General features: G+C 36.8%; 2 protein-coding genes across 16 annotated transcripts; both read right to left on the bottom strand.

Moving 5' to 3' along the window:
• On the bottom strand, positions 1-11038 carry LOC18441914 (alpha-galactosidase 1). 15 transcript variants are annotated; one of them, XM_088868926.1, is made up of 11 exons: positions 10797-11038; positions 10510-10699; positions 9756-10023; positions 5836-6010; positions 5623-5684; positions 5377-5540; positions 4875-4972; positions 4722-4780; positions 2136-2270; positions 1314-1368; positions 1-426 (listed from the first exon to the last, which is right to left on the bottom strand). In XM_088868926.1, the coding sequence occupies exons 3-11, from the start codon at positions 9795-9797 to the stop codon at positions 170-172; spliced, it is 1047 nt and encodes a 348-aa protein (XP_088725052.1). In that variant the 5' UTR covers positions 9798-10023; positions 10510-10699; positions 10797-11038; the 3' UTR covers positions 1-169. The 15 variants fall into 15 exon arrangements, 12 of the variants coding, with proteins under 12 accessions (XP_088725052.1, XP_088725054.1, XP_006852201.1 ...); XM_088868928.1 differs by having other exon boundaries at positions 4929-4972; XM_006852139.4 differs by having other exon boundaries at positions 9769-10023.
• Positions 11039-16434: 5396 nt separating this feature from the next.
• LOC18441915 (inactive protein kinase SELMODRAFT_444075) lies at positions 16435-26900 on the bottom strand. The gene is made up of 10 exons (XM_088868924.1): positions 26595-26900; positions 24394-24527; positions 23905-23999; positions 21786-22228; positions 21042-21635; positions 20492-20646; positions 19858-19934; positions 19290-19437; positions 18126-18275; positions 16435-16737 (listed from the first exon to the last, which is right to left on the bottom strand). The coding sequence occupies exons 1-10, from the start codon at positions 26809-26811 to the stop codon at positions 16483-16485; spliced, it is 2268 nt and encodes a 755-aa protein (XP_088725050.1). The 5' UTR covers positions 26812-26900; the 3' UTR covers positions 16435-16482.
• Positions 26901-27859: the final 959 nt, after the last annotated feature.

Below are 27859 nucleotides of genomic sequence, written 5' to 3'. Positions count from 1 at the left end.
TTTGCCTGAATGAAATACAGTAGCATATATGACTGGAAAGATGGTTCTCCCATTTGAGTGCTACAAATGCCCCATATAACTATTATTTTGCTTTTTTACTTGATATATTCACAGTTACACGAATAAATCACACGCACACACAGAGTTGAATCTAACTACATGACAAAACTCAGATTGGGCGCTCAGCTGCCTCTGGAGTGCATTTCAACACAAGCGCTACACACCCATGTTTCGTAATGCTGAAACTCAGTGTGTCATTTATCTCTCCGAGTTCTTTGCGTTCCCAAATGTCAAAACCTGTACATATCTCTTCACCACCTCCACCTCTCAACTCCTGATGAATGAAGTCTCTAATAACATCCTCGAACTTTACTGTTACAAGCTTTTCACTTGAACCAAGATTGAAGACTGCAATGTATACTTCACCTGAGAGATTGCAAGGTAAAGAAGGAATCAGTATTAACGAACTTGTAAAATTACCTTTGACCAAACCTATCTCCACCTCATTAACAACAAACCACTCTTTGACCCTATCAATTTGTTAAGTATTATACTTATCTAGTAAATGTATATAAATATATAAATGGATATACCACTCCTCTCATCTTGAAAACGTGAGAGAGAGTTTCAAAGTATCTTACTTCATCTCTCTATCTATATCTCTCACTCTCTTTTCGATCCTCGGACACCTTGGAGTTAATGGTATGAGCTACCAATGAATCATCAAGAGAGAGAAAAAGAGATATGGATAAAGAGATGGAGTAAGAAACCTCGGACACATTGGAGCTAATGGTATGAGCTACCAATAAATCATCAAGAGAGAGAAAGAGGTATGGATAAAGAGATGGAGTAAGAAACCTCAGACACATTGGAGCTAATGGTATGAGCTACTAATGAATCATCAAGAGAGAGAGAAAGAGATGGATAAAGAGAAAGAGATATGGATAAAGAGATAGAGTAAGAAACTTTGAAACTCTCTCTCACGTTTTCAAGATGAGAGGAGTGGTATATCCATTGATGTATTTATATACATTTATAAGATAAGTATAACACCTAACAACAAATTGATACGGTCAAATATTGGTTTATTGTTGATGAGGTGGTGATAGGTTTGGTGGAAGGTGGTTTGTTGTTGATATTGTCAAATATTCGTTTATTGTTGATGAGGTAGAAATAGGTTTGGTGGAAGGTGGTTTTACAAGTTCCTCAATAATCAGAACACAAATATTAAGCTTTGATGATGGGTAATATGAAAAAACTACCGTATTGATGTTTCCACGAGATAAAAAAAATTAAAGAGCTGATGTTTCTACCTGTTGTTCCATTCGCACCCCATATTCGGAGGTCTTTAATTTGGATGTTGCTCAGCTGTTGTGAAGAAATAATAACATAGGAAACGATCACACAGGATTATAGCTGAGCTTGCACCAACAGTCTCTCTCTCTCTCTCTCGATTCACACAACATGCTTGAACAGAAAATGAAAACGAAACAGAAAATGAAGAGGCATCATAGCAAGACTCTCACACAAACATAGAATGGCATTAAGCAAAAGACCGTGTAATAGTACAATATGAATACACAAGCACCTCCCCCCCTCTCTCTCTTAAGGATGAGAGATAAATCTACTCCCTCTCTTTCTATAAGAACTATGAACCAGTTTATGACAAATCGGCCGAGTCAGTTCAGCTGAGTTACTCAGGCTTGGGCAGTGGCCAAGCCTGAGTTCTCCCAAGTTGGGGGTCCAACTCAAGGATATTAAAAAAATTAAAAAACATTATAAAAAATCCCAAAAAATAAGAAATCTATTTGTACTAATTTTTTTTTTTGTTTTCTGTCATTTTTGCAAATAAGAATACTTATTTTACAGTTTTCCATCTTTTTGAAAAAATTCATAAAAACCCGTTGCAAACTGATTTTTCAAAATCTATTTTTTTTGTCGCTACTTTTTTTTACTTTTTTAACATTTTTTTGCTGCTACAGAACTCAGCCCTACTTGGCCCAGTACTCGGCTTTGGCATGGGGAGAGTATTCGGCCCGAGTAGTGGTTTTGAACACTGCTATGAACTATGCATTTGAGATCTCATACCACATGAAGATATGTTACCCCTCCTGCTTATATGATGGATATTTTACCTCTCTGTTATGGGAGCTTGTATTATGGATCTCAAGGATGGCAGCATTTGTTGTTATGTACAAAGTGGTAGAATCCAAATTCCTGAGGTCACCTCCAAGAAATAATGGAGATTTTGCCATGGCCCACAATGTCATCTGCAAGAGGAAGGAAAGAATTACAGGTCTCGCTTACCTGAGCATAATGCATGCATTCTCACCCTATATAAAGTATCTTGACATTTGGTTTAAGAGCAGGCCTAATCAGATAGAAAGCCATATTTTGCTTCACAAATTCAGCCCCAAGAACAATGGAAAACACAAGATAGGAACGAATAAGGAATAGCAAGTGTGTTGCAGTGTAAAGAATACAGGGTCTGTATGGGTTAAGTCTAGACTGATTTGTGTGTGCACGTGCATGCGTGTGTGTGTGTGTGGGAGAGAGAGAGAGAGAGAGAGAGAGAGAGATGATTCCATGAACTAGAAATAAAATCAAATAAAAACATGATGATCCCAACAGTCATGTGAATATTAATTCTTGAAGCAACAAAAGAAGAGGATTTACAAAGCACTCATTTAGGAAGGTCTCAATTATCTAACAATCACTTTTGCTATGATGCCCATTTGATGGCTATTTTCAGCTGGGGACAGTGTATGCTGATCTTTAGTTTCTTTATTTAAATCATTACATAAAATGCCATTAATTACTTTCATATCTCAACCAGAATTGAAAGAATTCAATATTGTATTTGTAAAGAAATTATGTTATACAAGTACCCAGGACATATTGTATAAGCTAAACTACATACCTTTATGGAGCGGCATAGGTTTTCTTCCCACAAGTTTGGTGTGTGTCAAGCATCAGCTGGATTCCCATTTAGGCTTGGGAATGATCAAGGGTTCATTTCAGGAAGAAAAGAAAAAGAAAAAAAAAAGTGTCCTAATTTGGTCGGAGTGATGAGTTTCTAACTAAAAAGCCTAAATAGAGCCCATCCGGAATCCTATGAATGAAGGGAATAGGCTTCAGGAAAAAGGACAAGCGATAATAACAGGACTTTAGAAAGATGTATTTGAGAAAGAATTTTGGGAGAAGAGAGCCACAAAAGGGTTCCGGGACAAGAAGCTAGATACTATAAACGAGAATTTGCTGCTAAGTTTCAATCTTGAATCCATGAACCACACTTCAAAGGTGTTATTATGTTAGACATGCCTTTTCATAATCATGCAAGGTTAGAGATCTCGAAGAACTGGATCAGTATCTATTCACCATCATCATCATCATTTGACCCTTATCCCAACTATTCTGCCAATCCACTCTATTAAGGGTCATATCTTCAATCGGGCAATAAATTACCATATTTGTTCTAACTATTTTTATCTATATCCTTTTGGGCCTTCCTCTTGCCCTATTAGAGCCTTCTACTTGAAGTAAATTGCCATACTAATTGGTGCTATTTTAGGTCGACATTGCATATGACAAGACCACTAAACGTCTACTTTCCCTTATCTTATCGTCTATTGGAGCCACCCCTAAGTTCCCTCTAATGTGTTGATTCTGAATTCTATCCCTTCTTGTCTTACCACTCATCTATCTCACTATCCTCATCTCAACGAGACTCATTCTATGGATATGTTATTTCTTGATCGCCTAATATTTCATCCCATAAAGCATGACTGGTCATACAGCTGTCTTATAGAACTTCTCGTTCAGTTTCATTAGTATGCGACGATCATGTAAGACTTTGGAAGCACATCTCCCCTTCGTCCACCCATCCATAAGTTTATGGCATGGCATCTTCCTCAATCTCCTCATTCTCATAGATTATCGACCTAAGATATCGAAAATAATCTCTTTTAGGTATTTTTTGGCCATTGATATCAACTAATTCCTCATTTCTACTCCTATTATTACTAAACTTGTATTCCATATATTATATCTTAGTCCGGCTAATTTTAAAGTCTTTAAATTGTAGAGAATCCCTCCAAAGTTCTAACTTTGCATAGACACGTTCTCTAGTTTCATCAATCAAAGCTATGTCGTCACAAACAACATACAACATGGTACCTCATCTTGTAGATGCCTAGTTACGTCCATAACCAAAACAAAGAGATACTGGGCTCAATATTAACCCTTGGTGCAGGCTACTGTCATTAGAAGCTCACTTTTCTCTCCACTACTTGTCTTCACACTAGCTAGTGCTCCCTCGGACATATCTCTCACCATGTTAATATATCCTCTAGAGACTCCTTTCTTTTCCAACACCCACCAAATTAACTTTCTAGATACCCTATCGTATGCTTTCTCTAAATCAATAAAGATCATGTGGAAGTCTTTCCTCTTCTCCTTAAACATTGAGAAAAGTGAAATGTTTTAAATCAGATATCAAAAACAATTTCCATTCTCTATCATTTATGCATATTTGATACATGACAACTTGTACAACATTACCTTGATAATTAGTTTTGCATAAGGCCGAGAAATGAACACACACTCTCTCTCTCTCTCTCTGCGCACTGGCATACCTCCCGTAAATGCATGGATTAGATAAAATGAAATAACCTTGAGAATTTCAACCGCACATGAACAAGAAGTCTTGCATTACAACAAACCTGTGCCTTTTGCTCATCAACTGTCAGACTAGAATTCCGATGTGGCCCTTGGTTAGAATCTGAAAGAATTGAAAACATGAGACTAGGCAAGCCTAGAATGATTGCATAATAGTGATTTTCAAAATAAATTAAGCACCAACTTAAATTACTTACTAGGATCTGTTAGCCAACCAAAAGGAAGCATATCCAAATCCGGCCATGACGTACCTTCTAGTCCTCTACTTCCTATAAAGCCACCTTGTGCAAAATCTCTATATGCAATTGAATATCAATCACAATAAAGAAGAAGTACGATTTCAAAAGCAACAATTTCTCATCAAGACAACCGATACTACATATCAGTACGGATGTATGAATCACGTTCATAGAAGATCAAAGCCAATAAAGAAAAAATGAGACTTGTATCCCAAAATATAGGGTTGTGTTGAGAAATGGGAAATTTATCAAATAACCTATGAGAGATGAACTATTTAACATTTTACCCATGTAGTTTAATATAATTTCAAAATACCCATAAAAGAAAAATAGGATCATGAGTTGGACTAGTGGCAAATGTGTAAAACATTAAAGAGCACATCTCTCATGGGTATTTCGATAAATTTCCCATTTAAAAATAAAATAGAGCTACAACTTTTCATCAGAACTTAATACTCACCTTGCCACATCAAAGTGTGTAGAAAAATCGCTCCATGTGTCCCAATCATCACCAGTAACCCTATACATGTTCACAAAGTCCTTCACTTTCTCTGCCATTGCTGGTGTAACATGAGTTCCCGGTGATATGGAATACACAATAGGGCGATCTTTCTCTTTCAAAATCTGCAAAGGACATGCAGGTAAGAAACACCAACATAGAAAGACCATGGTATTAAAAAGTGTAAGATGCCAACAAATAAATAACCTCAGAGATAGCTTTTATCTCGTCCTCATTGAAATCATCACCAAAGACACAATCATGCTTCACTGCAAGCATTCAAGGATCTATAGAAGCATCATGACATTGCTTTATGAGTAACGTGTACATGTGTGTGCAAGCATGTCTATCTCAGTGTGTGTGTGTGTGTGTGTGTGAGAGAGAGAGAGAGAGAGAGAGAGAGAGAGAGAGAGAGAGCACCAAAATCAACGCCCCATTCATCATACAACTGATAAAGGGATTGAAGAAATGCCAATCCAGCTCCTGAGCTTGTATCAATGCTAGTGAAACAGGCTGGCATCCATCCGCATGGTTTCTTGGTCAGAGCTATGTCACGGGCACGCCAAATTCTTCCACCTGAACGATAGGCTTCCCCCTGAAAGATCATCAAGTAACAAGCCACAATAAGAAAGTTCTAGTCTCAAAGATACATTTTTTAATTCATAGAAGATATTACAAGCGAACTTATCCTTAGAATATGATGCTACAATCAAATTGTTTAAAAGGCAAATTTATCAAAAAGCACCCAAGAGACGAACTATTTAACATTTGACCCACTTTTTTAGATTTAAATTCATAAGGCCCATATTAAATTTAACACATTCCATCAAAGGACACCAATCATGAGTTACAATTTCTAGGACAGCATTTTGCAATCTTGCTTCTCTACCCAAAGTTAGTTTCCAAGTTAAACACTTGCTCTGCAGATGCTTTGACACTTTATAATATGAAAAAATTAGTATGCTTTTGTAGGAACAAAATGTACATATGCTCCCTCACATAAAACCCCAGCAAGGAATATTATTTGCATATCAAAATTTTGGGGACATGACATTCTCAATCTGGTGATCAACCTAGAAAAGAGAAGAACAACTCGTACTTTGAAACTCCATGAAAAAATCACAGCCTAAGATTGGGTGATTATGAGGAAGTTTCTCCCCATCTTGAGTGCTTTTTGATAAATTTCCCTTAAAAAAGAACATATATCTGAGTACCTAAACACCTAGATTCGTGCAATTCTAGGGCGTGATTTTTTGCAGAGTACATGTTGAAGTTTTTTTTCTTTTCTGACTTGGTAGCTAGGTTGAGTAGGCCACGTCCCCAAAATTTGGGAAAAAACCTAAAAATTCTGGAGCATATGTACATTTGCTGCCACAGGAGCATATTTATCTTTTATGAAAGTAAATTCCATAGGTTTTCTAAAAAGACCCTAACTTTGGAAGGCGGGGAAAAACTGACAAGTGCCCCTCCTAGAAATTTGAATCACATTTAGTGTCCTTCGAAGGAATTTGTGACATTTAATATGTGCCTTGGGTGAGATGTTAAATATTTCATCTCTTGGGTGTTTTTTTTAAATTCTATGAATAAAATGAAGGAAAAGGGTGAAGAAGGATTTTTCCCCAACATGCAGCAACGACAATACAAAAAAATTTTAACTCAAAAGGAAAAAGGAAAGAAGAAAACTGGAGGATAGTGGCTTGTACCCCTTACACTAAACAAAAAATAGACAGGAAAATATCTAGAAAACAGCATAAAGGTGGAGGTAAGGCAGGTAATGCTCAGGGAAGAACATGAAGAACTGTCGTGGTAATTAACTCATAACAGTAAAGGACAGCATTCTATTACAAAATAAATTTTCATGCCACTTGAAGGAAATGGCTAACATTAACATATCATTCGATTTGGCATTAGAAAAATGAGTAGGCTATGAATTCTGCCAAAGCCAAGTTATAGAAATGAGAATAAAAATGATGAAAATGCTGAAGAAAAATAAAAATAGCTCGACTTTGAGATGTTCTAGATGTTTCCAAGGAGTGTATTTATATAGATGGAAGAATAACCAAAAGTGTACTGCAGGGGAAGAGAGTGTATTGAACATAGAAAATTTAGAGATCAACAAAAGAAAAAGAGATCCTACACAACTAGGAAGCCAGATGCTTAATGATACTAGAACCAGGCATTGGGGTCAAGGGTATAATTCACATCTGCAGAGGAATGGAGAGAGCCCTTTATGGATTAAATGTTTGATACTTTGAACCCCTCTCTACCCTGAAGAAAAAAGACAAATGGAAGAATTGCTTGAAGACAAATCCCAAGCATATTCTAAAAGACCTAGAAAACTAGGAAGAAAGAAATTCTAGGAACTTTACGGTACTAGAGCCGAGATTTGAGGCTCGAGTGTTGAATTCACTCTCTCTGAAGATCCAAGGGAAACAAAAGTGATTGCTCGGAGGCTAATCCTACAGCTACTACAGATTCCATTTTGCATCTAATAGATATAAATACTACCTGTATTTAAAAAGTCCCAACCAGAATCTGCAATCTCTTTAATAAGTTATGTCATCCATATTACTGATAGCCAATTTTCCTTCTTGATGTGCTCCTTCAGATGAATTTCTGTAATTTATCAACGCGAGCTTTTTTTGGGGGTAAACTACTCAGATAAGAACTAAACTAGTTGATTCTCCTTCCCCTATCAGCCGGCTGGCTTTTAGCACGCTACTCCTTGCATTTCCTGCAACTTGACCTTTGCATTAATAATGTGAGGATGTAGAAAAATTGAATGTGTGAATGAAAAAAAGACAATTGTGGTGTGTACGTGTATGTCTGTAAAAAAATGGGAGGGCCACTAAGGCAAAAGTTGCCCACAGATAGGCTGTGGCGTTTGAGCAGAACTGATGAGCATAGCAGGACTCACAAGGGGGTCTGCAATGGCATTTGCTTCTCTCCAATAATGTCTAAAAGATAATAGTAGGTAGCTGCAGATTTGGAGATTTTAGTGGCACATGTTTCCAATCTCAAGAGAGGGAGGTCCCTGTGACCCAAGTGATAACATTTGGGGAGTGTCCTATCAATAAATTGCAGCCACAAGATTAATACAACATTGGCAGCCCAGCCAGGAAGGCTTGTGTCTCTGTGTTCACAACATCCGTTTTCCCTGCTGGGCCTGAAGAAGTGAGTAGGGTTTGTCCTATGTTATTCCAGAAAATGCCCCCCTTTCCTGCAAGGTCGTGGATTTTCAACCGTGCTCCTGTGGAAATTTACTTTGATGATTCGCTGATCAGGTGGAAGATCTTGTTAGTTTTTGCAGTAACGACAATATGATATGTTTCCACTGACTTTTCAGGTCAATGGATGAGATGCCTTGAGCTTGCTATGGGGGTGCACACAAAATATGACTGTTTTTTTGATGGGGTCCTTGCTGGAGGTCATGGTACTTTTGATGTTGCCAAACATGTGCCTGTTGCAATCTAGCCAAATGGCCCAGAGTATAGATAGGTGCCAAACCATTATAACCAAGGTTGTGTATGCGACTGAGAAATAGGATCAAAACAAATATATGACAGATGTCGGGGTGACCACATTAATTCAAAAAACTTTAGGAAGGATGAACAAATTCAGGAAGCCACCTTATAATGGATGAATAGATGGGGAATGGTCTCCTCATATTCTCGGCACATGATGCAATGGTTAGGTAATTAAAAGCCCCATCTTTAGATACGTCTAGAGTGAGTACCTTATTAGGTAAATTCTAACCAATTGAAAGCCTGAATGTTGAGAGGAGTAGAGGTGCACCATGCCCTATTGGTGGTGACAAGGTTCAAACCTTGTAGGGTGAGTCATAGTAAACAAGGAGACTAAGAAAGAACCGGTTGGGGAAGGGCACCAGAGGAGTTTGTCGTGGCCATATCTAGGGATGAACTGGTAATGGAGAAATTATAGCATGGAGGGCAGGTATAAGGTTTCCAAGTCATTGAGGTTTTGGTGAAAAAGTTGTGAGGCAACCATCTGGCCACCTGACACATCACAGGACTAAGATATTGTCATTGACTGGTCTGCAGCTGCTGCGAAAAGGTTTGGGAAGGTTTGTTCGAGGCTAATCAGAGCTTTTCAAATTACAATGAATGAAAATCTAAAAATAACAATTATTTTTTAGAACAACATGAAAACACAAAAGCAAATGTAAAATGGTTTTTTATTGCCAGAAACTGAAAAACCTCAACTGTACAAATAAAAGACAGAGGATAACATACATAATTAGGGTAATAAGAGGGTATATCATAGACTAAAAGGTTTTAGCCATGCAAACAGGAGAAAGAAATAATGACAGTTGAAAATACCAACAAAACTGACATTGGAGTCCATGATTGGAGTATTAGCATTGATGGCTTGTGTGCTGATCCCCCTCATAACATGAATCCCAAACTTGAGACCCATCTGATGAATCTGAGAAGCCACATTTTTAAAGCCATAGCCCCCACGAGAAGATGGCCATCGAGCAGGATCTGGAATAGGCCTTCCCCATTCATCAATCACATCCAAACCAGAAGCCCACACTGAGGAGTGGGCCACCATTTTCCTATACCACAAGAAATCCACCACAGCATACTGGTTCCACCAAAAAACACCAAATTTCATTAATTTTTAGGCAAACAATTTAACAAAGCACAAATAGATAAGAGATTGTTTTCAATGGTTTTGAATTGAAGTTTCTCAAAACCTCATTTCAACAATTCAACTATTCAATAACACAAATTTTGCACGTTCCTTTTTTGGCTATGAATTGTTTCCATAAAACCAGCCAAAGTTCCTCAATTTCGCTTCATAAATTACAAAGGAATTAGCTTGATTTCTTGATTTCACTACGTAAAACTATGGGATTAATTACCCACAAAGTAAAACCCACAAAGATTAACTCATTTTCACTTCATACGACTAATTACCCACAAAGAAAATTCCCTCAATTCCTCAAATTTCTAGTCATATAACTAATTATGGACCAATAAAAACCCTTTATTATCGTTCAGTTTCACTTCATATTTCATAATACTAATTGCTTACAAAGAAATTTTTGTGTGCGAGTGTTCTTCCCACCTGATACCCAAATTTGGAGAAGGTATTGGAGAGAACTCTAGCATTAGAAAGGAACTGTTCTTCATCAATCGTCCATGAGAACGAATCATAGGAATTCCAACCTCTAGGAGGAGAATTTGCACGAGGGCCTGAAGGAGTTTCAGCTTCATGGTCATGAGAATCATAGGGATCCTCTTTGGAATTTTTAACCCTACAAACCCAATCAAAAGGAGATCTTTATAAATGGGCAGCCCCTAATCGACAAGGGAGAGATAAAGAGGCCATAAATAAGAAAAATGAAAGCTCACATGAGGAATAAGAAAAGCAGGAATAAAAATAACAGTGATGCAGCCACACCCAAGGAAAAAGCAACAGTGAGCCAGGTCTTCTTCCTTTTCTCTGGGTTTTCTTCCATGAATCTCGTGTAATCTGAGATGGGTTTCTGTCCGTTGGGTTCCTCTTAATTGGGTACTTTCGCGATGGACTCGAGCTCACCGGTGACGGAGGATTTGAGGTGGCCCTCTGCCAATCAAATGTCCACCTGCAATTCTAGAGAGAGAGATTTTTTAGAGAGAGAAAATCCAGGTGGTGACAAAAGTCCACCTGCAATTCCGAGTCAAAGTTCCATGGCTATACCTGCCGTTTTACCAATGCAGATGAGTACGGCCGAGATTTCATATCTGAGTTTTAAATTTGGGAAAAGTTCATATAGAGCGGTGGCTCTAACCAATCAAATTGGTGCCTACTACAAATATTTCACTAAAAGGTATTTCACTAAAGGAGGTTGATTTGATGCTCAAAAGTCTTTAAAATGGTAATCTTGACAGCAAGATATATGGACACGATAAAAAAATGGATTTTAAAATTTAAAAATAGAGTATTTTGTAACGTATTTTTAAACTGTCAATTTTTAAGATTTTTAAGTTTTTATAGATATGTTGGTCTACATTATTTTTTAAGCTTTAAACTTTAAAGATGAAATATATCTTAAGGCCTTCACAACGATTTCCAACAATGAAACAAAGTAGGCTCTAATTTAATTGTTTAGAGCCTAAGCTCTATACAAATAGAACCCTTTACAATTTGAAGGACAAGTACTTCTTACACCTTATTGTTTTGTGCCATTGTTTTAAATGGACCTTTTATTTAAAAAAAAGAGAGTTTATATAAAGTTGCAACCTTAAAATGTAAAATTACATATGTACCTAAAAAATCTATTGAAAAATGTTGTTTTAATGTTGAAAAACCATCTAATTGATTATATTGACACCAAAATGTATAAATATAAAAAAAATAATTTTGACTCTCATAAATAATGCATCTAGACTGCCCATTTTCAAGAGTTGCATATGTTTATAGATCTACTTGATTTTAATAATTTTTAGAGTTAAAAAATTTATAATTAAATATGAAAATAGATTTTAAGATTATAAAATAGATTTTAAGATAATCTCAAGAAATTTTTAAACCAAAATTATTTGTTATGATAAGATTAGGTGGTGCACCTTAATTAAATTGTTCAAGGTTACAACCTTATAAAAAAAACCACACCCTTTAAAAATTTCTAAAATAGTATATCGATCCAATTTAATTTTTTTAACTACCATTTTTGTGCCTAAAGGTAAAAGGTCGCTCTCTTCAAACAAGGTATTGGAACACAGTGAGACACCGCACCCTCTCTTCTCGCCTCAATCCACAAAAGCCCTCACCTTCTCACTCTCTCTCCCCCATACCCGTTTTCTCTCTCTGACGCCGAATAAAACCCATTTCTCCTTTTCCAAGACCATAGACTATGAGCCTGCAAAAACCGTTTAATTGAAAAATTTGTTAGTTTAATTCAGTGGAGGCCATGGCCATAGTTGCGCTAAATTCTGTTGGGGTTCTTCTTCTTCTTCGGAGTCTCTTTTGGCAAACATGGAACAGTTCATCTCAGGAGGGTAAACATCCTCAGAACCACAATCATAGTCATGAATCTCCTTCTAATGGGGGTTCTTCAACTAAAGTACGCAGCTCTTTTGGCAAACAGGGACCACTTCATCTCAGAAGGGTCAACATGCTTAGAACCACAACCATAGCCATGGCCAAATCCAGGCTAGAGGGCTGCCTCGAAACTGCCTGTTCATGGGGTTTCTTCAGGGGCGAGAGAGAGAGAGAGAGAGAGAGAGAGAGAGAGAGAGAGGGTGAGAGATTAGAGAGAAAAATAAAGGCATGTAGAGGTATCTTTTCAATTTTTGTTTGCCCAAAAATCCACTGTCAAATAGGTAAATTGGTTACCGGGGGGTTTTGAAGATATAATTAATACTGCTAAATTTTTTTAAAAAACGTAAGTATCTTTTTCTCAATTTTTAAAAGATGTTTCTTGGAGTTGGTATGTAGACATGCGCCCCCCCCCCTAAAATCTATGTTAGATATGGATTTTTAATTATTTTTTCATGGATTCATCATCTAGCCAAGGTGATCATAAATATGGAAATAAAAATAAAATTTTAAAATTAAAAATATAGTGTTTTGGTATTTTTTTGTTGCACTGTCTATATAGAATCTATGGAGGGCACACTTTAGTTTATACTACGCCCATTTTCATGATGGGCGTTTGTGGGTTAGCGGGCTGTTGTGCTCACTGACTCACGCAACACCTTTCCATTTTTTAAAACACACTATAAGGCCTAGGTTTTATGAGAATGGGGGCCGCACCACCACGAGTCGTAGCTAAGGTTCAGCTTCCATTATTAGGTAATACTCTTGGATGACTATTGACCATTTAAAAAATGGCTAGGAGCATGTACCGCTACTGAACTACCAAAAACAACGAAACAAATCACCTCAAGACCTCTTGAAAAGCATTTTGGGCATAAAAACTATTTATAATTGCTTCAAAATCAATTTCCAATATCGATTATGAAATTTTAAGTTAAAAAATAGTTCATATCTTGCAAATCCGTGAACACTTATTTTTAAGGCAAAATGACCGGTCTCCGGATAATGTGTAATAATATACATTTTTTGGGGTCTTGAAATCCTTCTTTTTTTACAAACATAGTGGTCTAGGGCAAGATGATCTATTTGAAGGTAGATACAACGCCAAATTAGACCTTTTAAGCATGCCATCCCTCAATACTTTTGATACTATATTATTAACTCCAACATTATTTATATTTACATCTACTCCCCAAGCAAATAAATTCCAATTTTTTTGTACCAAAGTATTATCATTTTAACCCACATTTCCCATTTTTACTCTCTAAGCCGGATCGAGCCAGCCAATGCAACGCATTTTTTGTTAGATCGACATAATTTAAAATTTTAAATATTAGAAGCCGATTCGACATATTTTGTGTTGGACTGACATGTTTTTTCAAAATCCAGTCCGGCACAAGCTGGTCCGCGCATTTTTGTGCCGGACCAGCAGATGTTGAGTATCAAATTTTAGAAACATGGGTTAAAAATTGTGGAATATTTTGGTTTTAAAAAATCACCTTTTATTTAAGGGGTGGGTATAAAAATAAATAGTATTGAGGTTAATATTGTGGTATCAAAAGTATTTCGGTGATTTGGTTGGGGGTTTGCGGGGGAAGAATACATGGGGTGGATTGTCCACCTTGGGTGAGTGGAATCAGTTGGTGGATCGTCTACCCAATGTATCAATATGGATTGCTGGATCGACAATCGTCTATCACATGTATTTGTCTTGGAGCATTGGATCGATAAACTCAATGAGTTTGGATTGCCAATCTAGAAAAACATTACAAAATACGAAAATAAAATAAAAATTAAATAGAGGTTTTCGGGGTAGGAGTTTAAGTGGACCTAAAAAAACATTAAATAAGCTTAAAAAAGGAAAAAAATATTGAAGGGGCATTTTATTAGGGGAGTCGGGATGACTCTTAGAACCAGTTTGCTCTCAGTCGATTCTTGATCTAGATCTTCGATTCCAGATCAAGATCGTCGGGTTTTAAAACACTTGTGGGCCATGATTTAAAATTCGCCTACCCATCTAGACTGGGGAACCGGTCCTTACCAATTCAGTTTGTTGTCTTAATTGGGAGTCAAACTAGGATGGATTCATTCGACACCTTTGGGGAACTATGTGAGTCTATCTGGGAATTGGGCAAATCCGGATCAGCCAAATCATCTAGTTCCCACTAATTATATTCTCTTTTATATTTTTGTTTTTAAACTTTTTAGTTGTTTTTATTAATCGACTCTCACATAATTGATCTGATTAATCGCCATTGCAAAATCAAAACTAGATTTCCAAAATGCTAGTTCATCAGGCTGTTCCGACTTTTGAAATAGTATGGTGGTTTTGCAGGTTTTGAGGACAAGGTTCAAGGCTAGTAGGTGATTGGTAACAAGAATTTTTGGGCACAAATTGATTGGATTGGGATTATATGTAATCAAGTTAAAAAATGTTAAGATGTTAATCTATGTCATTTATTAAAGAAAATGTATTATGATGAGGCCATTTATTTTTGATGCAAGAAGCTTATAGTCATTGTCACGTGTTGCATTGTGAAATCGGATGGGTTGTGATGTGTTCCCGAGTACAAAGTCCAAATTTTTTTTTTTTTAAAACAGTGATGCATTTTAATACGTTAGATTTTACATCCAATGACCTTCTTGTACTCTCATTTTATGCAATCCCTTTAGTAAACACTCTGTTTTCTATGGAGTCTTCCATAGACATTCGTATTCGAATGGGAGATGAAGTACCAATAGACATGGGAAGAAGTATATAAATTTGCATAGAAGAAATATTTTCCCAATGGATAACCAAAAAGATGGATCGTGTGTGCTTTATGTGAATTTTTTTGGGTTTCATTTTATAAAAATTGTTTCATGCGGGGTGCATTGCATTTCTACATATGCGGTCCAGAAAGTGTAAAGCATTCATTTTAAAGATGGATCTCCATATAAAAACCATAGAAACTAACGGTCCAAATGTTTTTTGACTAAAATTATCTTTTTTAATTTTTAAAATTTAATTATTTTTTTATATTCATGTTCTCCATCATAGAGATTACATGTCCTTAAAAATTAAGTCTTAAAATCCATCTCAAAAATAGGTTTATTGAGAGGCCCGTATTTCTACATATGTAGGTTTGGCCGCATAGAAACCGGGTCCTTCTTTCTAAATTTTAAGATGGTTTATCTTGGAGAGATAAAGCAAAAATAAGACAAAAAAAACTGCTTTCCATATTTATTATGTGGGTTTTCTCGAGAGAAAAGAATTGTGTTTTCGGGTTTGTGAGAGGGAGCTTGCAAACTCTTGTACTGTCTATACTTATTGGATTAGTGGAAGAATTGCCACCCCTTGAAAAGGCTGTGGTTTCTATAAGGTTGTAACCGTAAACAATCCAATTAAGGCGCACCTCCAAATTTTATCATAACATGTAATTTAGGTGTAAATTATTTTTAAGATTATCAGAAAAAATATTTTCATATCTAATTATAAAATTGTAAACTCCAAATTTTTTTAAAATCAAGTAGATCTATAAACATAAGGAAATCTTCAAAATGTACGGGCTAGATAATGTGTTGCGAGATGCTCTATTTCTGGGATTCAAAATCTTTTTTTTTCTCATATTTCTACATTTCGATGTCGAGATGATCAATTAGAGGGTTTTTAACAACCTTTTCTGGTGGATTTTTGTGGTGCATCTGTAACTCCACATTTTAATGTTGCAACCTTATATAAACTTTTTCTTTTATTCAGTTTTCTCTTTTTCACATTGTGCAGTGTGTACTTAAGTTGGTTTCGATCCTATAATTTCTTCAAGACAGATATATTCCTCTCTATTTATTCTCTTGATAGTTTACATTGAACATTCAACATCAACATGATTAACATTTAGTAAATTAGAAAATAAATTAACAATTAAAATAATAATTAATTTTCAATTAAATTACATATGTGCAAACAACATTTCTTTTATAATTCCTCAATTAATGCAACACAAGTGCCATTAGCTGTTTAAAGTGTAGCATGGTTATTTAAATCACATCTTTGTTCTCATTCATACATTCTCCTTCCATGCTAGAGAGAGGAGAATCCTTGCTTATATTTGGATTTAGAGTTTCACTTGCATGGTTAGGAATTGTTTTCCACCTTCTCCTATTTTGGATCCTCCTCTCTTTTATTTCAGGGGTTGAGATAGTTTCCCCCTTGGCTGGAGAGAGAATATCACTTGTTCCATGAGATGGAGAGAGAACTTCATTTGGCACATCACCTTCCAAAATCCTTAGGACCTAAAAGAAGAATAAGAAGGGTGAATAAGATATAGCTCCCAAATGTATGATTGCTGCAAAAACACAGTGGAAATGAGGACATTAAAATTTCATGGAATCAAATAAGCAAAGTTTGGAAACTCCATTTGGGCCAAGGAATCAGCCTCGGCCTGAACCGAGTTACACCAAGGAGTCCGACCGGACTTCTTTGAGTAGTGTATAGGACCTAGAAAGCCTTCCAATTTTTTTTTTTTAAAATTAAAAATAATAAAATAAAAAGAGAAAATTATATACATATTCGTTATAGTTTTCATTGTTACGGCTCTACCGAATAGTTTCCGTTATTACCACCGTGTCCGTTTTTTTTATGTCAAAACAATTTTTTTTTTAAAAAATGACCATTTTACTTTTTTCGGTTGTTGAACAACCGAATTCAAAGCATTTTTGGTTGCCAGAAATACACCAATTTCGATTCGAAATTTTTTTCTCTCTTGTGGGTCTGCGTATCCTCTTTGTATCTCTCTCTCTCCATTACATAGGTAATTTTTTTAAACTCTCACTCCCCTTCATCGAAGGTCGATTTTTTTGGATAAGTTCATAATCCCTGAGATTTCTCCTAAATTTAGGGGCTCAAACTAGCTATTCCCCCTGATTTTATTGGATAACCATGACTTCAAAGAGGCAGAAAATTTTAAATTTTTGGTTATTCAAGAACCCAAATTGGTGTATTTTCGGTTGTTGAAGAAGAAAATACTTTGAGTTCGGTTGTTGAACAAGAAAATATTTTAAATTCGGTTGTCGAACAACCGAAAAAGGGTAAAATCTATCTTTTTTTTTTAAATTTCTATTTTGGCATGAAAAAAACGGACACGGTGGTAATAACGGAAACTATAACGGATATGTATGTAATTTTTCCAATAAAAAATAAAAGTAGGAGAAGTTAAAAAAAAAAACAAAAAATGTAAAAAATCCAAATGAGCTAAAAATATATATAAAACATGGATTTAGGAAAAAATGCTTTATATATAGAGATATTTAAAAAGAATCCAAAAAAAGAGAAAAATATAAAAATATGGTGGACGACAAGAAAACTCAGTAATCATAGTCAAAAGAACCCAAATTACGTATAAAATACTTATACATTGTTTTCACAATTTAATATAGTTTTATGATTTTTATATATTTTCGAATACCGAAGTTTTCCTAGGAACTCGGCTAAGCAAGGGGCGTGTCCAAGTAATTTGGCGGAGTTCGAGTGGACTCGGTGTCCTTGAACACTGCAATTAAGTAAAGAAGGGCCATGGAGTCCCAGGCTCTTGATTCTATCAAGGAAAAGAAAAGAAGATTTAATGTGGCACTAAATGGATAAAATGAAGAGTAATGATGCTGGTGTTATGCAGAGAGAGAACCTTGGACACTCGAGGCCTAGATTGTGGATCTGTGGTGATGCATAAGCATGCTGCTTGCATCATGAATTGGGCTTCTTGGAGTGAGTAACTTTCTTGTAAGGTTGGATCCATCAGCTCATCATATTTCCTCTTCACTAGCAAAGGCCTAGCCTACATATATAAACAAATCTATCAACTTATATAGATCATGGTTTAAGATTTCCAATAGTAAAAATGAGTTGTTTTGTAGTCATGTTTTAATAAATTTGTGAAAAACTGGGGTTTTTAACCATTAAGCATGGGACATAGTTTAAGTCAAAAGGCATTTTGTTACTTTTGTTTAGGGTGGTCTAGTCCGGTGACCTGTTGGCCCGAACTGGCTCCTTATCTAGACCCACGTTCTGAACCCAAAGATTCAAGTCCGGATCAGGCAGATCTTGACCCAGCTGGGTTTGGTCTCGGCCTTAGACCTAATTGGGTTAGGTTTAGGTTTGGGTCTAGGTAGACCTAGTCCAGACCCAAATATTTTTTCCTTTTTCAAGAAAAAGCCAATTGGATTCATGTAGAAGTCTCGACCCACAAACTAAATCACTGAGGTGACACCGAGTCTAGTAGAGCTTAAATCACCGGGGTGACACCGAGTCTAGTAGAGCTTGGCTAGTCTTGGTCAGGATCCTAGCCTCAAACGTATTGCCTTGAATCTGGGCACGAAAGTTTAAATACTTCTATTCAATAGAACACCACCCTAAACTGACTCAATTGCAACCATATTTTCGAATATACAAAGTTCACAAACACTTGGAGCCATCAGATGTAAAATTTGATGGTTGTGATCTTGTTTCCCTGCGCAAAACTCAAAAGAACATGTTCTCAGATTTTGAGTGCATTTAATTATGATTAAATTTTTCAGTTTTTTTTGTAACAAAGGTATAACAGACTTATCATACTTTATTCCCACAAGGATAAAGTTTCTAGAAAGAATGAGCTCAATGTTGGGTGGTCAGGCCACCGGGGTGCCACAATGTCATCTCTTGACCTTCACTCCTACCATGGATGGGGGACGTTTTCGCACAAAACCACTTCAAAAAAAAGGAAAAAGGTTCCTAATATGTAAAAATGAGGGCAACGTATGGAGATTAAGTACACTTATATCATTTTATGAGAGAATTAGGGCTTGAATGTTACCCAATCTGGAAGGTATTGCTGGCCAACTTTCCTTGACAAATCAATGGCTCTCTGGCCAGTAAGAAGTTCAAGCAACAACACTCCAAAAGCGTACACATCTGCTTTTTCTGTAATTTGTCCTGTCTTTGTATACTCTGGTGCTAGATACCTGAAAGTTCAAAAATTTCAATAATTTCAACGAAATTCAGCCCATTAATAAAAAGGTCAAAATTTCAGCAAAGTGGAGCTGAAGTTTCAGACAACTCATTGAGAATAAAACCCAAAAAAAGGAAATTTTTTTTTTAGATTGTGAACTCAATCAATGAAATACTCCCAACCACCTCATATCTAATTGCTTATGACTCTGTTGAGAAACCAAAGTGTATAAGTTTGTTATTGAGGGGTTGTTAAACAAGAAGTTCCACGCTCTTTGAAAAGCCTTGGCGTTCCACAACTTCGAAGACAACCTAAGTTTACATTGTTTTTTTGAAAAAGCCGCGACTTCCATATTACCCTGTAGAAACCGACATCAGAAGTTCTTAAAAGAGGAGGCTTCACCCGTCAAACACTCCCAAGAGTTTATGCTTACCCGAATGTGCCGATCACACGTGTTTCTTCCGCTGTTTGACCATCTGCTTGCCACCTGGCAAGACCAAAGTCCCCAACCTACAAAATACATGTCAAATGGCAGATTACGAGCTTTTTCCTTCCCCTTTCCCCTGCATGTATCAATGACTATAGTCACTGGTATAGCAGCAACATGCATTTAACTAGGCTTAATTTCCTTAGAAGCAAGTGATTCTAAATTGTTGGTTGATTCTATGAATCAACGGTGCAGGAGTCCATGGAAACTGCGTACTGTCCTGATGAATTGCAGATATAAACTCACATCTTTTGCAAATCATCAATGGCAGATCCTACACACCTACAGAGTGACGAATATGGCGGCAAACTCCTTGGCCAAAAAAGTAGTGTCTAGGAGTGGAGCAACTGTGTGGCGAGCTCGCCCTCCCTTCAGATTTTTTAACAGGTGGTATTCCGTTTCCACGTTGTATAAGAATTATCCTTGTAACATATTTTACATTTTAATAAAAATGGGTAGGGACCTGTCATTCCCACTGATTCACCCCAAAAAAAACAAAACAAATGTGAATGACAATGGCTAAGAAACGAACAAACAGGAAGAAGAAAGTGAAATAAAAAGGGTAACACGGGCTTTTTACCATGGGCTCGAAATCATGAGTAAGAAGGATGTTGTTGGGCCTCAGGTCCCTGTGCACGATGCACCCTACGCGACAGTCTTCATGCAAATACCTCAGACCCCTTGCAACTCCCACTGCAACCTTGTGCCTGTGCTCCCATGCCATCCTCTCCTTGCCTATGCTCAAAATCATATATACAAACTCAACCAAACCAGCTCTAATTCACCTTATCCAACTTCAACATAATTAAACAAAGGGGCAAGCATACTGTGTCCCTGTAGTTATATGGTCTATTAGGAAAATTTATCAAAATATCCATAAGAGATGAACTATTCAAGATTTTTATTTGGAGCTATTTCAACTCAAGACCATGCATTTCTTTGTTGGGTTTTTAAAATTAAATCAAAAGATATGTATGAAATGATAAATTGTTCATCTCTTGTGAGATTTTGATGAATTTCCCCGGTTTTAATTAGATCACCGGATATGATCAGAAACCAAGCCAATTAATGGAATGGCGATTATCCTCATGACCAAATTTTTGGAAACTATTTGTTAGATATGAACCTACCATACAAATGCTGGTCCAAGGAGCCATTGCAAGCAAATTCATACACCAACAACCACTCCTTCTCAGTGCAGTATCCCACAAGCAGTACCAAATTCCGGTGCTGAGCACAACTTAGCACCTCGACCTCGGCGCAGAATTCAAAGGCTCCCTGTGCACTGGCCTTTCTGTGCTGCTTCACAGCCACCACTTGACCATCTTGGAGCACCCCTCTATACACTGGTCCATATCCTCCCTCGGCTAAAAAATTGGCAGTCGAGAATCCACATGTTGCAGCTTCCATCTCCGCATGGGAGAATCTCTTCGGAGGCTGTCCGAAAGTAGGGGCTCTGTGCTTGCAAGTAGAGCAAAGGGGTGGGGATGCCGGGGGCCGACGCATGGAAAGGGAGATTGCTTGCGTTAGGCTTGGGCTCCTTTCAAAGAACCGTGGAGAAGTAGAAGTAGTGTATTGGAGTGATGGTTTAGAGGGGGTGTGGGGCTTGAGGATGGGTCGGGTAGGTGCGGTGGGTGGGTGCGGGGAGGGGCGGCAGTCGGTGGACCTTCTAGCTGGAGATGGGGGCTTTGGTGGCTTGGGTGAGAATCTACCACTTCTTGTGCCTGACACCATTGAGACATGGAATAAGGAAAAGAAAATCTCTCTATTTTTTTTTGAACTTTAACCATGAACCTTCATTCAAAAATAAAGAGTACATAAGATAACAAAAAAAGAAGGAGGTTTTTAACCTCTCTATCTATCTATCTATTTACCTCTTAATGGCGACTGATTGCCGATACTCCTCAGCGGAAAAGTAGCACCATCAACAACACCTTTAGAATCTTTAATCTGCATTGGAAGCTCCCTCTTGTTGGGTAATGCTCTGGGAGCTCGAAGATTCGTCGGTGCAGTGGCTCTTTCGTATGGGTCCGGGCTCGGGCTCGGGCTCGGGCTCGGGCTCGGGGAGGAGTTTGTGCTGGTGGTGGGGCTCTCTAAACCCAAGCTGCTTGGTGAAGTTCCAATAATAGAAGAATCACAGTACATGGAGTTCTTAAATGCACTATCACATGCCATCTCTGCAATTGTGGGAGTTCCTGTGATGTCTTCACCCACATGCTTGATATTCAGCCTAAGGATCTTGGGCATGGACTGTTCAACTAGAACAATGCTGCATTTTAGCAACTTGAGGCAGCTCTCTACTTGGTTCTTTAGGCGCCTGCAGTGGGTAAAGTTTTGTTATATTTATTGATATAAATTTTGTTATATTTATTGATATAATTAGATGACCACTCAGTGGATATGTTTAAGGTTTGGAGCAGTGTTACAAGGATACTGACATTAATGTAAGTGTCAACAAGTGTGTCGAGTGTTTAATTCTTTATCCAAAAACGCAAAGGGCTTTCTATGTTTTTCCTACGGCATAAAACTTTTATACTTCACCATCCAATGGCTTAGATGCCCCCAATCACAATGTCACCTTCTATACTATTTTATTTTTAGTTATTTATATATACAAAATATTTTGACATCAAAATTTAGGCATCCAATCCTCTCAACTCGCTCCTATAAAAAATATAAAAGAATATTTTCAATAAAAAAATAATTAAAATACCCCTAAAAGTTTTAGGGGTGTTTTGAACATTATATTTATCAAAAATATATTTTAATATTTTATTTAAGTGCGCCCCATTAAGGTTACAGCGCGTACCAAAATTCATATTCATATTGTTAATTGAAAAAACAAACTAAACATAAAATACTCTGAGGCATCAGATCTAGAGTAAGTGGTTCGTAGCTCACTTGATCTAAATTAGAGGATTGGATGAAAGGGAAAATATATATATTTTATGCTGTCGGGGAAGTATGGAAATCTTTCCCAAAAGAAAATAGGCAAAGTTCAATGTCTCTACATGTTGACCATATTTAAGTGTCGATAGATAACACTTACCCAATAAGATACATGCGGTGTCCTAGTAATCGGTGTTCATAAAATCAAACCGGAATGGTTAACTAGACATGGGGCCAGAAGCAGTTTAACTGGCTTAATCGGCGAACCGGCCAATTCAACCGTTCTAACTGGACAAGTCTCGTGCAACCAAAAAATTGTTGAAAAAAATAAAAAAAAAATGCAAAAAAATCTACTAAAGTGCGAAAAACATATAAAGAAACATTAAAACAAAACACATTCAAATGAATTTGAAAATTAATGAAAAAATGGATTTTAAAGAATTGATTGGTGCCTTTGAGTATTTTCAAAATTTTCCAAAAAAGATCGAAAAATATAAATGTGAGTATTAATTTTTTTTAATATTTATCATAATGTAAATAATATTAAAAAATGTAGTACTAACCAAATTCCTTATTTTTGGATTTTATGATTTTGTTTAAAATGATGATGATCGGATACTTTCCAAAATTTAAGAACATGGTCAGGGCTTTGATATGGGCGGCTCAATCCTGGCCTGCTCATTTAATTTCTTTTATTATTTTTAATATCTTTTTTTTTTATTAGGTTTTGCTCGTCCTGGTCCAGACCAAGCCAGGCCCATAGGGACCAGGGTTGGGCCTGGCCCAGGCCCAGGCCCAGCCTTTTTTATTGTAAATCTAACGTTGGCTCGTGGTGTGGAAACCCTTTTAGATCATAAATAAAACCATTGAATATCTCAAAACACTGTAACTCGCCTCAAGGCCGGGTTAACTACGGAATTGCAGCTTATTTGTTTTCTTGCCTTGATTGGACCCAAAATGGAAAGGATTGGAATTAGACGGTTGGGAAGGGGATAAAATACCGTTTGAAACCCAAACGGTAGCATGGGATTTGAAATTCTTTTCCAATAAAAGTCATGGTGAAGTATGTAAAATAAATAATCCATGCCTGCGTATTCGTATTACCCGTCCAAAACGACCCATGTTGCATGGAGCTCTTGAGCTTGTCGTGCCACCGTGTGTAATTGGTAATTCTCTATAATTTTCACTTCCGTTCGCACCTGCAAGCCAAACTCAGTTTACAAAGCATTCCCCAATGGATCGAGTCAATGTTTCAAAATTCATACGTTTCGACCCAAAATAGGTGAGGACCGATCCAATAGCCAGTGGGACCTGAGAATCTGTTCGATTCATCTGGTTTCGTCAGAGAACTGCGAGTCTGTTAAGGAATTGGCTGATCCAGATCACCACAATAGCCCAGTTCTCACCTATTTTATTCTTATAATTTCTTAATTTTTATTTTTCAAAATAATAATAATAATTTATTTATTTTTGGACCGTTCCATAGAATTAGCCAACCCGGCTTGTTTTTAAATTATCTCTTCATTGGAAATATCAATGCAAGTAGCCCAAGTTGGGGGGGGGGGGGGGGGGGGGGGGAGAGAGTGTGCATACTCGTCTAACATGGTTGGAAATGCAGAGCTGTTGCACCATTTGTAAACAGACCCTGGTTATCTTCTCGGAGGCAGGGCTCTTTTTAGCGTTTGCCTTGCTCTCCTCATCTCCAATTCCCCATTTCTTCAACAAACCTGATTCAATGTAAGAGCTACATAATTTCGTTTCTCAAACTTACACATTTATTTATTTGTATATTTTCTTTTGTTGATATCCATTTTTTTTCTTTAATTCCCAACCAGTTAACCAAGAGGCCCAATCCCGTCTTTGTGGACACTAGTGTGTCATGTGAGCGAGAGAGAGAGATTTGCATTTGCATATCTGTGAGAGAGAGTGAGAGGTTTGCATATGAGAGAGAGAGAGAGAGAGATTTGCGTGTGTGTGAGAGAGAGGAGATTTGCATGTGGGTGTGAGAGAAAGAGAGCTCGATCTGTATGTACGAGAGATTTACATGTGTGTGAGAGAGAGGAGGGGGTGGCAACGGGTCGACTTGTACCCAGACCTGAAAAATATAATGTGGGGCTCGAACCCGGCCCAACTGAACCCGATCGGATCCAATCTATATATTTAAATATACTTAAATACATTTCATAAGTTATTATAACTAAAAATATATAATTATATTATTTAAATATTATGCAATAAATATTATTTAAATATCAACACCATTTGGGTCGGGTCTGGGTCAAATCTACATGGACCTGTCACAAAAAGTCCAATTTTTTGACCCATACCCAGACCTTGGTTGGGGTCTATCTATCGGATCCAGATCCAGGTCCATTGCCACCCCTAGAGAGAGGTTTAGTGCAAATATAGGCTTATTGTTTTATCCAACGTTTTAAAAAACGCCGAGTCGAACCGGACTCGCCCGGTTAGACTCGAAAATCGTGAAAGCGGACCGGATCGCTTAAAAAATAGGAAATCGTCCGGTTCTAGAGAGAACCGGACGATTCTGTACAGTGAATCGCCGATTCGCTGTACGGAATCGGCGAGTCCGTAAGGATTTTTTTTTTTTTTTTTTTTTTTTTTTTTTTTTTTTTTTTTTTTTTTTTTTTTTTTTTTTTTTTTTTTGGTAATCCATGATAGATTTTTTTGTAATACTTGATCGATTTTTTTGTAATCCATGATCGAATTGTTTTTGTTTTTTTGTAATCCATGATCGAATTTTTTGGTTTTTTGTAACCCATAATAGAATTTTTTGTAATCCATGATCGAAATGTTTGTTTTCTTTTCTTGTAGTCCATGATCGATTTTTTTGTTTTTTTTTTTTTTTTTGTAACCCATGATAGAATTTTTTGTAATCCATGATCGAATGTTTTGTAATACATGATCGAAATGTTTGTTTTTTTTTTGTAATCCATGATCGAAATGTTTGTTTTTTTTTTTGTAATCCATAATTGAATTTTTTGTTTTTTGCTTTTTTTGTAACCCATGATAGAGTTTTTTGTAATCCATGATTGAATTTTTTGTAATCCATGATCGAACTGTTTTTTTCTTTTTTTGTAATCCACGATTGAATTTTTTGTTTTTTTTTGTTTGTTTTTTTTTGTAATCCATGATCGAATTTTATGTAATCTATGATCGAATTTTATGTAATCCATGATTGAATTTTTTGAAAATTTGTGATTTTTTTTTTTTAATTCATGATCGAATTTTTTTTTGTAATCCATGATAGAATTTTTTGAAAATTTGTGATTTTTTTTTTAATCCATGATCGATTTTTTTGAAAATTTGTTTTTTTTTTTTTTTAATCCATATTATTCAAAGAGAAAATGAGAGAGATGATGATTCTGAGGCCACCCTATCCCAGCCATATTATTCACATATCGAGTCCCAACAGCAACAGTGTAGGGATGAGCACGAAATACTGTAAATTAAATGCTGAATGGCGGTCCATGCAGAGAAAGATCATATCAATATTCGCATATTCATTTAAAAACATGAAAATTCTTAATGGAGTACCCTCATTTTTTATTGAATTCCTAAAAAACAATATTTATAATGAATTTTAATAATTTTTTCGAATTTTTTTTAAGCTTTATTTGGACCGATTCACCCGATTTTCGATCCGGATCGCCGATCCAGATCGGTTTTTTGGAAGCCCGATCCGAGTCACCGATCCGTTTTTTAAACCATTGGTTTTATCATTAGAGAAAGAAACGGCAAAAGAGCATGAGGGGGAATAGATGAATGAAACTCACTTGAGATGAATTTGTGAAGTCCATGATGATGTCGATGGGGTTCTAAGGGATGAGTAAGGGGAAGAAGAGCCAGAAAAATCAAGGTGTCACAGGTTTTGATGATATTCTTTATGCCCCATTCCAAGGCAAAGCCTGTGATCTCCTTGCTTGCATCTACGGCCACCACCACCACCTCCCCCACATTCTTCATACTCAATCTTTCATCCACACCGTTCATTGTATATAACAAGCAAAAAGAACCCAAGGACTGGAGAGAGAGAAGGGAAGTTCTAGAGAGAGAAAATGAGGAGAGCCCCTGAGAGAAGTGTTAAGAGGTGCAAGGGAAGAGCATAAGCTAGAGAGTGGTGGCCTTATAAATTATCATATTAGACTATACTAAATATATTTTAATAAATGATTAGAGAGCCTTAAGATGATGGTTAAGGCCCATTGGTGGTGATATTTGTAGTGCCATTTGGAGGACTTACACAAAATGCCAGGAAACTTTGGAAAATGAGGTTATTATAATATATGGTAATGAAAGGCCTTAAGAAATAAAAATTATATTGCTTCCCTTTTTAAATGATAAAAAGGGACATTGAAATTGGGAAAAGCAACAGTGCTGCGAGAGGGGAACAGACCAAAGCCGGCGAGTTTGGCCGCGTCTCGTTACATTTTTGGAAGAGCAAATTTCGTACGGACGTAAAAAAATAATTAAATAAAATTTAAAATGGGTCATTTGGTCCAAATTACTGGAAAGGTCGCCAAAAGGTTTCTTTTTGCTTATTTTAAAATTGCTTTTCTGTCCGAAGATACCAAACTCGGATTACTTTTTAATTTTTTGTTTCTTTCTTAAAACTTTTTTGGGTAAATAAGCTTGTGCCCTATGCTTTAGGGCAGTGCCCAGTCGGCCTGAGTTTGGTATCCCTAAACCGCATTGAATGACTTCAAAAAGGCCGTATGAGGATCAGCAGCTCGGACGGTCTTCGATGCCTTGTTTGATGGTGCGAGGCTAGTCCGAGGATCTGCAGCTCGGACCGTTTTCGATGCTTTGTTTGATGGTGTGAGACCGGTCTGAAGTTGGAATCCTCAGACCAGATTGAACCCTTTGATGTCTTCTTTGGAAAAAAAAAAAAAGTTAGAAAACAAAAATAACCACTGGCCCAAGGATGGAATCCTTAGACTGATGGACAATTTGGAAATAAATAAAAAATAACTTTTTGACCAACCCTTCGTGCAATTTTGCTCAAAAAATAAGCCATTATGTATTGGACAAGCTCTCTATG

The sequence above is a fragment of the Amborella trichopoda genome, chromosome 6 (genome assembly GCF_054954075.1).
Source record: "Amborella trichopoda isolate Santa Cruz 75 chromosome 6, AtrichopodaSantaCruz75HAP2 v2.0, whole genome shotgun sequence".
Classification (NCBI taxonomy): Eukaryota; Viridiplantae; Streptophyta; class Magnoliopsida; order Amborellales; family Amborellaceae; genus Amborella; species Amborella trichopoda.
This window is presented reverse-complemented; position numbering and strand designations above follow the sequence as displayed.